Below are 13,692 nucleotides of genomic sequence, written 5' to 3' on the forward strand. Positions count from 1 at the left end.
TCTCACTCTGTCACCCAGGCTGCAATGCAGTGGCATGATCATGGCTCACTGCAGCCTTGACCTCCTAGGCTCACGTGATCCTCCCACCTCACCCTCCCAAGTAACTGGGACCACAGATGCATGCTACCATGCCCAGCTAATTTTTTCTGATTTTTTGTAGAGATGAGAACTCACTGTGTTGCCCAGGCTAGTCTCGAAATCCTGTGCTCAAGCCATCCTCCCATTTTGACTTCCCAAAATGCTGGGATAACGGGCATGAGCTACTGTGTCCAGCTTTTGTCTCTTTGAATATCCAGGATACAATGAAGATTCAAGCATTGATTGCATTTGGTCATTAGATCTTACAAGTCTCTCTCTCTTTTTTTTTTTTTTGTTCATGACACTGACTTTTTGAGAAGCCCAAGTCAATCATCTTATAGAATGACTACATTCAGGATTTGTCTAATAATTTCCTCATGCTTAAATTCCAGTTTAACACTTTGTGCAAGAAAACTAAATAAGTAAAATTCTTAAATCACATCAGGAGGGGCATAATGTTAGGGTGTTCCACCTTGGGTGCTGCTAAATTGAATCACTTGGTTATTGTGGTGACCACTGTAAAGGTACATTTTCCCCTGTATAACTGATATATCTTCTGTAGGATTATATTTAAATCCTTGTGAAGATTCCTATTCCACAACAGATTTTCATCCAATAGTTTTAGCATCTATTGATGAACCTTACGTGAAAAATGTAGGAACTGCTTTTTATGAACACTTTTTAAAGCCTTTATGAAAGTATTTTCTCTTACTGTATTTTCACTTTTTGTTTAACCTAAATGTGGCCCTTTTTTAAAATCCTAAACTCACATGGCAGTTTTAGAATGGTAGTTGGTTGCTGCTATAGTTTAGATGTTTGTCCCCCAAAATCTCATGTCGAAATTTGATCCCAATGTTGGAGGTGGGGCCTGATGGGAAGTGTTTGGGTCATGGGGGAAGATCCCTCATTAATAGATTAATGCCGTCCTGGGGGTGGGGTGTGCTGGGGAGGGGAAGCAAGGAGTTCTCAATCTATCAGTTCCCTCAAGAGCTGGTTGTTAAAAAAGAGCCTGGCCCTTCTCCCTCACTCTCTTGCTGCCTCTCTTGCTACATGATCTCTGCACATCTGCTGTCCTTCACCTTCCTCCATGAGTGGAAGCAGCCTGGGCAGAAGCAGATGCTGGTGCCATGCTTCTCGTACAGCCTGCAGAACCGTAAGTCATAGAAATCTCTTTTCCTTATAAATTATCCAGCCTCAAGTATCCATTTATGGCAGTAAGAAAACAAACTAAAACAATTGCCCTAAGTTCAAATTAACCTTCAGGGTCTTCTAAGATGCAATTTAAATTATCTTTCAGCATTCTCTACAGCAATTCAGGACAACAAACTAGCATACCCAGTGTTCCTCAAATATCTCTTCTCCAGAGCTCATGCCAGGCCCCTTGTCCAGACTTCCTGGGTGGTCTCCTCTCTACTCATCTAACACCCTGGCATATACTTGGAAGGCCCACTGGGCTGTCACTTCTAGCCCTGTGCTCAGTAGAAAGCCATCTCACCCTTCCCGATGGACTATTTTCTGTTTTTAGCCACTGCCTTACAGCACAGTCGTCTTTAAAGTGGTTGATAAAATAGATACAAATGTATTTAAGATAAAATGTAAAACTATATAGCAAACACTAGTGGACCTACCATCCAGTTTAAGGAAGTTACCATTACCTTTGAAAGCCCATTTCCCCAATCACATAATTCCCCGCCCTGAAAGACAACCACCATCCAGAATTTAATATTTCTCATTCCCTTCCTTCCCATTGTTGTCTCATCACATTTGCTGGGTTTCGTATAGAAAATGATTTCGTTTTGCATGCTCTGGAACGTTATATAAATGGAATTATTCTGCATATATTTTCTGAAAACCTGCTTTGTTCACTTAACATTATGTTCCCGAGAGTTATATTGTGTTACATTATTACATTTAGCTGTAATTCAATTGTTTTCAATACTATATGGTACTCCTGTGTGTGAATATAAATTTTTTAATCCATTCTTCTTTTGATGGGCATTATGGTTGTTCCCTGTTCTTTTGGCTATTATAAATAGGGTTTTATGGACATTCTTGTAAGCATGTATGTAGGAACAGAATTGACCGTTTTACGGGTATACATGGATTCAACTTTACTAGATAATGCCAAATTGTTTTCCAAAGTGGTTGTACATCACTTTTTTTTGTTTTTGTTTATGAGTACCATATTTCTCCGACTGGCTTGTAAGCTATGTGAGGCAGAGAACGATCTTATTTTTTTTTGGCCTAAAAGCAGTAGAAATTTAATAAATAGGTAAGAGTTGATTGATTCATTAATAGCATAAAAAGAAAATTTGGGGGCGTTTTTTCCATCTTTAGAACAAAGAGATGAGGCTGGGCGCGGTGGCTCATGCCTGTAATCCCAGCACTTTGGGAGGCTGAGGCAGGTGGATTACTTGAGGTCAGGAGTTTGAGACCAGCCTGGCCAACATGGTGAAACCCTGTCTCTATTAAAAATATAAAAATTAGTTGGGTGGGTGGCACATGCCTGTAATCCAGCTACTCAGGAGGCTGAGGCAATCACTTGAACCCAAGAGGCAGAAGTTGCAGTGAGCCGAGATTGGATCATTGCATTCCAGCCTGGGCAACAGAGCGAGACTCTGTCTTAAAAAAAAAAAAAAAAAAAGAATGAAGAGATGAGCCAGGAAAAAGTAAAATGTAAGAATATTTTTGAAGCAAAAAGAAGAAAACCTTTCTGTTTCTGCAGAAAGATTAGTAAAAATAGTAAAAAAATTAAAGGAAACATTAAAAGGTAAATATCTATTGATATTCCCTAGCAGATTTTAGATAATCTAAGGAAAATTGCATATCAGAAGCAGGATACTTTTTCAGAAGGGCTCTAACATGTATGTCGTTTTTTCTCTGGGCTTTTCTTCCACGTAGTCAAGGTGCTTAGTATTTCAGATGTGTTAGGTCGGTCCTCAGGTTTCTTTGAGAGTAATTTCTTTAGAAGAGTTTTCTGCAATGACAGTGAGAGTCAACAGTAAGAAATAAAACACTGAAATAAATAAAATTCTGATGATTTTCAAGTGCTTACTTCTCTTTTATCAAACACATCTGAGATGGTGCCACCCCGTAGGTCTTTAAAAAGCTGAAAAAAAAAAAAAAAAGATAGGTATATATTAGGAAAAACAAACAGAACTAAAGGCTGAGGACACCTGAAATGTAGGATATTTCCAGATTTTTGGGAAAGTCTCTAGACAAGAAGCAAGCAGGATTCCCTGTCTCCTACCCTACCCCCACTCTAATAACCATCCTTGCATTATGACGTGAAGTGTTAAGTGCATCATCTTCACCATCTACCTTCATGCGTTTTGGAGCCCTAAGTGATATGTACTTCTAACTGTTTCACAGAGGATAAGGTTATTGACTCCAGGAAGGTTCCCTTTCCTGAGCTTAAGAGTAGGATATACAGCTGGGTGCAGTGGCTCACGTCTGTAATCCCAACACTTGGGGATGCCGAGGTGGGTGGATCACTTGAGGTCAGGAGTTTGAGACCAGCCTGACCAACATGGTGAAACCCCATCTCTACTAAATACAAGAAAATTAACCAGGCATGGTGGTGCATGCCTTTAGTCCCAGTTACCCGGGAGGCTGAGGCAGGAGAATTGCTTGAACCTTGGAGGCAGAAGTTACAGTGAGCCGAGATCGTGCCATTGCATTCTAGCCTGGGCAATAAAAGTGAAACTCTATCTCAACAACAACAAAAAAAAGAGTAGGATATCTAGTTGCCTACTGCCTTTAGTGACTCCCCACTGCCTAAGCAAGAAAGTCCACATTTTTTCCTTAAGTTAGCCCAACCTATCTTTCTAGTCTCACCAGCTACTACTTCCTTGTAACTTATATATTCCAATACAACTTACACTGCCTGCTGTCCCCAGATACACTCCATACATTCCCACCTCCATGCTAGAATCACCCTTTCTGTTTTGGACTATGAGAAGCCAACAGATCCTTCAGAGTCCAGCTTAGATGTCTCCATGAAACCTAAGTCCTTACAGCTGGAAAGATCTCCCTCCCAGCTGCTTCCACAGACTTCATGCCTTCTCCTAAAATGCTTACGGCATTCTCTTATATTATCTTCCCTTTTAGAAAATAAGCTCCTTGAGAACAAGGCTTTATTTATTTATTTATTTAGAGATGGAATGTCACTCTGTCACCCAGGCTGGAGTGCAGTGGTGTGATCTTGGCTCACTGCAACCTCCACCTCCCGGGTTCAAGCGATTCTCCTGCCTCAGCCCCCTGAGTAGTTGGGATTACAGGTGTGCGCCACCACACCCAGCTAATTTTTGTATTTTTTAGTAGAGATGGGATTTCACCACGTTGGCCAGGCTTGTCTCAAACACCTGACTTCAAGTGATCTGCCCACCTTGGCCTCTCAAAGCTGGGATTACAGCGGTGAGCCACTGTGCCCAGCCAAGGCTTGTGTATTTTGCAACCCTTATAGCACTTAGCACAGTGTCTAACACAAAGCAGTCAATCAATAAAATTTTACTGACTGACAAGTCTTACGAGTCTTATGAGATGTACTACCTTCCAGGGAAGATCAAAGTTTCTGGTTTTTAACAAAGTGTTTGGTCTTTGCCAAACCTTGAAAGACAGAAAATTCATATTTCATTTGCAGTCAGATACTAATATACTCAAGCCCATCCTCACGTGAGAGCAAGAACTGTCTGCAGCAGCACTCTGAAGGTAGTAGTCAATAATTTTTCCTATTTAATTCTTTCTTTGAGATCGTTTTACCTCTGATGTTTCGGAAGCAGTGTCACATACATAAAGAAGTTCAGCAAGAATTAGCCCCAAAGCGTAGAGGTCCACTTCCTTTCCATAGTCTTGCGAAGAAATCTAAAGAGACCAAAATAGATTTACCTTTGTTACACTCCTTACATAAATTTCCAGCCTTCTAAAGCCCAAAAACGTTATTTGACCAAAACATCTTACATCACACAACGTCTATTTATTAGCAAGATCTGTGGAGTCTGACTGCCTAGGTTCAAATCTGTCCCGCCAAATAGCTGAATCGTCTGTGTAAATTAATGGTTAACATGGGAATAATCTCAGTTATAAAATCAGGATAACAACAGTATCAACCACAGAGTTTAATTGCGAGGGTAAATGAGATGCAGCAGATAAAGCAGTTAAAATAGCACCCCGTAGGTGACTTGCACTGCAGCTGTTCATAGCGTATTTATTCACAATATTCCATAACTAGAAACAACTCAAAGGACCACAACAGAAGAATGGATAAACATATTGTGGCATATTCATACAATGGACTGCGACTCAGCAATAAAAAGAAATTCTCTGCTGGTATGAGCAACAAATAAAGTTTTTCCAGAAGATATTATTTTGAATGAAGACATTAAATACAACAGAGTACCTACTGCCTGATTCCATTCATATGAAGGTTAAAAACAGGAAGAACTAAACTATGGGGATACAACTCAGAGCACTAGTTGCTTCTGATCAGTGGGGAGGAGGCATTGACTGGAAAGGAGCTTGAAAGAGCAAAATGTTCTATATCTTTACAGGCTTATAGGTTACACAGGTGTATGCACTTGTCAAAACGGAAAAATATACAGTTAAGATCTGTGCATTTTATGGTGTATAAATTGTTCCTCAACAAAATGTTGCTGCTTTTTTTTTTTTTTTTTTTTTTTGAGACGGAGTCTTGCTGTCACCCAGGCTGGAATGCAGTGGCATGATCTCAGCTCACAGCAGCCCCTGCCTCCAGGTTCAAGCAATTCTCCTGCCTCAGCCTCCAGCGTAGTTGGCACTCCAGGCACATGCCACCACACCTGGCTCATTTTTGTATTTTTGTATTTTTTTTTAAGTGGAGATGGAGTTTCAACATGTTGGACAGGCTGGTCTCGAACTCCTGATCTGAGGTGATCCGCCCACCTCAGCCTCCCAAAGTGTTGGGATTACAGGAGTGTGCCACTGCACCCAGCCAACAAAAGGTTTTTAAATAGAAAAAAACACATACACACAAAATAAAAAGTAAAGTAAAATGATGAATGTTTTTAACCAAATAGTGTGAGGGCAGCAATACAGGATGCAGGAGATAACTGAAAGCAGTGGGAGGTTAAAGAGAGCCATTGGCTCTCTTTAGTGTTCTATACTTTTTAGGCCAAGCGGCCCCCCAAAAGGAAAAAGTGTGTGCCTTCTCCATTCTAGACTCTCAAACCATCAGATAGCTCAGTATATTTATTCTTGGATGACAAAATAGTAGAGGTATTTTGAAAGCTGTATTGTCAGCAAAATAGTCTTTAATGGGCATTTACGAATTAGAAATTAAAATAGAATAAACAGCCCAAAAGGTGAAAAATAAAAGCAATCAACCCCCCAAAAAACCACATTCAAATAATGAGACTATACATAAGACAAATATTTAAAAATCAACAGCTGTACACCCATGTTCATCAGCAGCATTATTCACCACAGTCCAAAGGTAGAAGCGACCTAAGTGTCCATTGATGGATAAATGGATAAACAAAATGTGGTGTACACAACAATGGAATTAATTAGTCAGCCTTAAGAAGAAATTCTGACATGTTACAACATGGATAAATCTTGAGGATATTATGCTGAGTAAAAGAAGCCAGTAACAAAAGGGTAAATACTGTATGATTACACTTATATGAGGCACCTAGAGCAGTCAAATATACAGACAGAAAGTAGAATGGTAGTTGATTGGGCTGTAGGGAGGGGAGAATAGGGTTCTTTAATGGGTGTAAAGTTTCAGTTTTGCAAAATGAAAAGTAATCTGTGGATGTATGGTGATGATGAAAGCACAACAATGTGAACACATTTAATGCCACTAAACCATACACTTAAAGATGGTGAAGGCGGTAAATTTTATATTTGTGTATTTTACCACAATTAAAAATCAAGATACATATTTTTAAAATTAACAGCTACACTAATAACAAATTAGAGATATGGAATTTCTTTTCTTTTTTTTTTTTCAGATGGAGTCTCATTCTTGTTGCCCAGGCTGCAGTGCAGTGGCGCGATCTTGGCTCACTGCAACTTCCACTTCCCGGATTCAAGCGTGGGATCTCATTTTAATAGCAAAATGCAATACAGACTCTGGAGAAAGCTTCAAAAATATAAACAATATGCCCAGGCGCCGTGGCTCATTCCTGTAATCCTAGCACTTTGGGAGGCGAAGGCAGGTGGATCACTTAAGCCCAGGAGTTCAAGACCAGCCTAGGCAACATGGTGAAACCCAGTCTCTACAAAATATACCCCAAAAAATGAGCCAGGTGTTGGTGGTTTGCGCATGTAGTCCTGGCTACTGAGGGGGCTAAGGCAGGAGGATCACCTGAGCCAGGGAGGTTGAGGCTGCGCAGCGGTGAGCAACGATGGTGCCACTGCACTCCAGCCTGGGCGAAAAGCAAGACCCTGTTTACAAAAAAAAAATACATATATATATATATAGAGAGAGAGAGAGAGAGAGAGAGAGAGGAGAGAGAGAGAGAGAGAGCATATATGTAGCATAATAAATTATATATATATCTTGAAGAGTATAAAAGTGGCTTTGAGGTAGGTTGTATGATTGCCCCCAATTCTGTGCTGGCCTCCTAGTGAGAGGATTACTCTTCCCCACCCTCATTGCCTTGAGCTGGGCCATGCTTTTTGCTCTCGGTAATGATGTTTAGTGATGTATGACACCGCTGAGCAGAACATGTAAAAGCCATCACAAGGTTCTGCCATTGCCTTCTGCCTTGAGGATGGCAGTGACTCAGATAGCATTTTTCCTTCAGCCTGGATCTTGGAATGAAGAAGACACGCAGAGCAAAACTGAAGCCAGACAGACTGCTGCTGACTTGTCATGTGAGCAAGAAATAGACCCTTGGTATTTTCTGCCCCACTAAGAAACCGGGGTCATTTGTTACCACAGCATAGTCTGGCAAAAGCTGACTGATGGATGACTTGAATAAGTGAGGGAAAAATACCAATTTTGGAGAAGTCTCAAATATATAAGGATATCAATGTTCCTCACCTGAATCCTCAAATCTGATGCAATTGCTATCAAAACTTCAAAACCAGTTACGGAAGATGACAAGGTGATTCAAGAGTTCATTTGGAATTGTAAATGTGAACAGCTAAGAGCATTTTTAAATTGAAGAATAATGTGGCAGGTCCTGCTGTTTGAATACTAAAGCCTAGTTTATAATGCTATAATAATCTAAATAGCATAATATTAAAAAGAGAAATAAAAAATAAATCAGTGAAACAGAACAAAGTCCAGAAACACATCTCTGAATGTGTGGGAATTTTATATATCGTAAAATAATATTGTGGTAAAATAGACATAACATAAAATTCACCCTTTTAACCATTTTTATGCCTACAATTCAGTGGCATTAACTACCTTCACAATGTTGTATAACCATCACCACTATCTATTTCCAGAGCTTTTCATCATCCCAAACAGAAGTTATACTCATTAAACAAGAAGTTCCCATTCTTCCCTTCCTCCAGATAACCTCTGTTCCACTTTCTGTCTCTATAAATTTTCCTTAAAATAGCATTTAAATAATGAACTACTTAACACATAGTGATGAAGCAACAGTATATTCACAGGGGGAAAATCAAGTTATATTCCTTTCTCATACATACACAAAAGTTAATTCAAATTGCAGTTAATTTTTATGTTAGTAAAACCAAAAAATATTTTCATAATCTTGTAGTAGAAGCCTCCAAAATAAAAATGAGAAACCTTACAGCAGTAAAGAAAGTATTGATAAATATGACAATTTAAAACCTGCAGTGCCGGGTTTGGTGGCTCATGTCTGTAATCCCAGCACTTTGGGAGGCCGAGGCAGGTGGATCACCTGAGGTCAGGAGTTCGAGACCAGCCTGGCCAGCATAGTGAAACCCGTTTTCACTGAAAATACAAAACTTAGCTGGGCATGGTGGTGGGTGCCTACAATTCAAGCTACTTGGGAGACTGAGGCAGGAGAATTGCTTGAACCCGGAAGGCAGAAGTTGCCGTGAGCTGAGATCATGCCATTGCACTCCAGCCTTGGTGACATCATAGAGCAAAACTCCGTCTCAAAAAAAAAAAAAAAATGGCGTTATAAACAAGAAGTAACAATCAAGGAGAAAAATTCTATAATATAGTTAACAGATAAGGAATCAACACCCAATATATATCAAGATTCCTTACCGATACATGAGAAAAAGAGAACTCAATTATGAGAAATTGGGAAAGGATAGGAGTAGAGAATTTGCAGAAAATGTATAAGTAAATATACAAAAAGAGGGCATACCTTACTAAAAATCTGGAAAATACAAACTAAAAGAGCAAGATACTCCTAATTCAACATACTGCCCAAAACTGACCACTGGAGAGTATGATGATGCAGCAATCTCATACATTTTGAGGGGAGAGTATTAATAGAATCACTATTTTTGGAATGACAATTAAACAGCAATTAAGTTTGAAATGCAGTTGTCAATCTATTCAATCACTTTACCTCAAGAAATCTATCACAGATTATCATAGAATTATTTGTTCTTGGGATCCAAAATAAGGAGGAATGTCTATAAGTTTATGAAGTTGTAAACAACCTAAATAAATACCCTTCGATGATAGTGAAATACAATCTGGGAAACATAGTGATACCTTGTCACTACAATAAATAAATAATAAAAATTAAAATAAAAATAATTAGCTGGGCACAGTGGTATGCACCTCTAGTCCTAGCTACTCAGGAGGCTGAGGTGGGAAGATTGCTTGAGCCCAGGATTTTGAGACTACAGTGAGCAATGATCATACCACTGCACTCCAGCCTGGGTGACAGAGCAAGATCTTGTCTCTAAAACAAAATAAGAACAAAAAAATACGATTAAATTTTAAAAAGAGTTAAATTATGGTATCTCTATATTTTGAAATACAATACAGTTGCTAAGAAAAGAATGTGGCAGATCTATTTGAACTAATATGGAGAGATTATGCTATATAGTCACAAAATAACAAAATAAGTCCTTGAAAAAATGTATGCACATAAATGTTTATGTAAAAAAGAAGTCTGGGTGTATATTTGTGTTTGTATGTTTTTATAACTCAAAAAATTATCTAAAAGGATAAAGAATAAACTGATGAGAAGGATAAGGGTGGAAGAGAATGGTAAGGGAAATTTTCAGTATATACTTCTGGACTGTTTTAATTATATAAGAAGTGTCTACTCTTTTTATAATTTTTAAAATAAAATAAGTAAAATATAGAGAGACAGGAAAGAGACTTACCTGTTCTGGGCTCATGTATCGCAAAGTTCCCGTATTCCTTGTTCGCTTTACATCATTTTTCAGAGATGTTGCAAGTCCAAAGTCTCCAATCTTTATTTGGTTTGTATCTACTAAGAATATATTACTTGGCTATGAAAAAAAAAAAAAAATTTAACTTACATGTACCAACTTGACATACTATTACCACATGTCTTCATTATACATAGAAAGGTGGATTCACTCTGCATGGTCCAAGGGAAAAGATCCAGGACTATAGGGTGGAAATAACCTAAAGATTAGCTTTAAAATATCCTAATATCCTAATAGTGTTGTCCAAAGAATGGGAGTTAGACAGTTCCCCATCCCAAGATAGGGCTGAACCACCACTAGAGGAAATGTTGCAAATATGAGTCCACGATCTGATAGGGACTGAAGTAGACATCCTTAAGACCCCTTCCAACTTTGAGATTCTCGGAATGGTTCTATTCCCAACAATACTGCAGAATTAACCTGTGCAGAATTTCTTCTGGGGGTCTTTTCTCCAAGCCTCTGACAACTTCTTAACAAACATATCCCTTCCACCGTGAAGGCATACCAAGTTTATTGGAAGCTAATAACTAGCTCTGAAATATTTTTATCCATGCAATTCTTTAAGCAGATTTTTTGTTTTTTAAAGGAAGAACAGAATAGAAGTGGTCATTCTGACTCCACGGCTTTACAGGAGGGGTTTTGTTTGGTTTTGTAAGATGGAGTCTCACTCTGTTGCCCAGGCTGGAGTGCAGCGGCATGATCTCGGCTCACCACAACCTCTGCTTCCTGGGTGCAAGCAGTTCTCCCGCCTCAGCCTCTCGAGGAGTTGGGATTACAGGCATGTGCCATAATGCTTGGCTAATTTTTTTGTATTTTTAGTAGAGATGGGTTTTTGCCATGTTGGCCAGGCTGGTCTCAAACTCCTGACCTCAAGTGATCTGCTCACCTCGGCCTCCCAAAGTACTAAGATTACAGGCATGAGCCACCATGCCCAGGTCATAGGAGGTACTGACCAATATTCTTTTTGTTTGTTTTTGAGATGGGGTCTCATTTTGTCATCCAGGATGGATTGCAGTGGCATGATCATGGCTCACTGCAGCCTCAACTTCCTCGGCTCAAGCGATCCTCCCACCTCAGCCTCCCAAGTAGCTGGGACCACAGGCCACCACACCCAGTATACTGACCAATATTCTAAAGACCATAAAAACAGGAAGGTAGTTGATGAGAAAATCAATATTTTGCTATTTTTGAAAAGGCTGGACTTTTAGTACAATGTTAGGCTATACGCACAGACTCTATGGGATAATGCACTTATGAGAGGGTCTACCTAGTAAGTACCTGAGAGGGAAGAGACCACAAGCCCAGGGAAGGCTGAAGGAGGAGCTTCTGAGAAGCCAGCCTGAGATGATGGCTCATGCAGCAATTAGCAGTTGGATTAGAATTCAATTAACAGTCTGATTGGAGCCTAACACCAATAATACAGATGGAAAGCTGTAGACAGATGTGAGGTGGATGTGGAGAGAAAATATTCCTATGCTATGTTCAAGTTGCAGTGTAAGAATATGCTGGGATTGCAAGTGGAACTGCTAGTCCCACATAAGGCTATCACCTGACTCTAAGAAAGAGAAAATTGAATGTATGAAGCCATGTAAATATCTAAGCTGGATGAGGCTATCTAGTAAAAATATCAGATCACTTTTTATAGTTCATTAAAAAGAAAAAGTGGGCCAGGCGAAGTGACTCATGCTTGTAATCCCAGCACTTTGGGAGGCTGAAGCGGGCAGATCGCATGAGCCCCGAAGTTCAAGGCCAACCTTGCCAACATGGTGAAACCCTGTCTCTACTAAAAATACAAAAACTTAGCCAGGTGTGGTGGCCTGGAATCCCAGCTACTCGGGAGGCTGAGGCAGGAGAACTGCTTGAACCCGGGAGACAGAAGTTGCAGTGAGCTGAGATCACTCCACTGCCACTCATGTCTACAATCCCAACACTTTGGGAGGCCAAGGTTGGCAGATCACTTAAGCTCAGGAGTTCAAGACTTGCCTGGGCAACATGGCGAAATCCTGTCTCTACAAAATATCAAAAAATAGCCCGGCTTGGTAGCCTGTGCCTGTAGTCCCAGCTATGTGGGGGGCTGAGGTTGGAGGATTGCTTGAGCCTAGGAGGTTGAGGCTGCAGCGAGCTGAGATCATGCAACTGCACTCCTGCCTAGGCAACAAACAGAGCGAGACCTTGTCTCAAAAAAACAAAAAACAAAATAAATAAAAACAATAATGTCACATTTTGTCTAATCAGTTATAATATGACTAGACAAAATATAGGGTTGTAGAGCATAAAAAGGGGTACAAACTTTACATAGGAGGCACAGGAACAGGCTGATGCTCAGGCTGAAGATGACCAGAGCCTGGGCTTTAGGAGACTGAACATTTTAGAGAGAAGCAGCCTTGGATAAGAAGTCCTCACTCCAGAAACCCCTATGTCCCTTCTCAGTGCCTTTGGTCTAGTTCCTAAGATTCCAACAGAAAGTGGTTAAACACTTGGAGACTTTTGTAAGAGGGGCCGCATTGGGTAAAGACCATTTCCTGGCAAAACTACCTACAGCTACTGTTTTGCAAAGAATAACCCAAAAGGTGTACATCTTCATTGTATCTTTTCTTAAAGGAGATAAATCAACAACTGTAGTAGTGAGAGCTAGAAAAGTTATAGAAGATGAAAGAAGTCTCAATATCAAAGCTTCAGGCTGGGTGCAGTGGAGCACACCTGGAAAGCCAGCACTTTCGGAGGCTGAGGCAGGACGATCGCTTTGAGTCTAAAAGTTTGAGACTGGCCTCGGCAACATGGTGAGACCCTGTCTCTACAAAAACACAAAAAAATTAGCCAGGTGTGGTGGTGCACACTTGTGGTCCCAGCTACTCAGGAGGTTGAGGTGGGAGGACTGTTTGAGCCCAGGAGGTCAAGGCTATAACGAGCCGTGATCGTGCCACTGCACTCTAGCCTGGGCAAAAGAGCAAGACCTTGTCTCAAAAAAAAAAAAAAAAAAAAATTAAAAATTTAAGAATAATAATAAAGTCTGACCCTTGAGCAACCGCAGCAAGAGCAAAAATTCTCTGCAAATATACACAAGAAAAGATCAGTCCATGACACAGGGTACATACAGTGCAGGGCATAATTGGTAGGTAAGTGGGTAGGCGCCAGTCAGAATTTTGCTAATTCATTCTGAGGACGAGGAACTTAATGCCTACACTTCTGCATTTATTTGCAAATTATTGTATATAGAAATAATTGTGCTTATTTGTTATTTAACTATATGTATGATTTATCCCAAAG

General features: G+C 40.0%; 1 protein-coding gene across 6 annotated transcripts in view; it reads right to left on the reverse strand.

Moving 5' to 3' along the window:
• Positions 1-358: 358 nt before the first annotated feature.
• EIF2AK2 (eukaryotic translation initiation factor 2 alpha kinase 2) overlaps positions 359-13,692 on the reverse strand; it is a 54,128-nt gene continuing 40,794 nt past the window's right edge. For all 6 annotated transcript variants that reach the window (XM_009184002.4, XM_003908511.4, XM_009184001.3 and 3 more), the window contains 4 exons: positions 10,357-10,485; positions 4,840-4,941; positions 3,134-3,187; positions 359-3,055 (listed from right to left, as the gene is read on the reverse strand). In XM_009184002.4, the coding sequence (XP_009182266.3) occupies positions 2,936-3,055; positions 3,134-3,187; positions 4,840-4,941; positions 10,357-10,485 (405 nt within the window). In that variant the 3' untranslated portion in view covers positions 359-2,935. The remainder of the gene's footprint in view (positions 3,056-3,133; positions 3,188-4,839; positions 4,942-10,356; positions 10,486-13,692) is intronic.

The sequence above is a fragment of the Papio anubis genome, chromosome 14 (assembly GCF_008728515.1).
Source record: "Papio anubis isolate 15944 chromosome 14, Panubis1.0, whole genome shotgun sequence".
Lineage (NCBI taxonomy): Eukaryota > Metazoa > Chordata > Mammalia > Primates > Cercopithecidae > Papio > Papio anubis.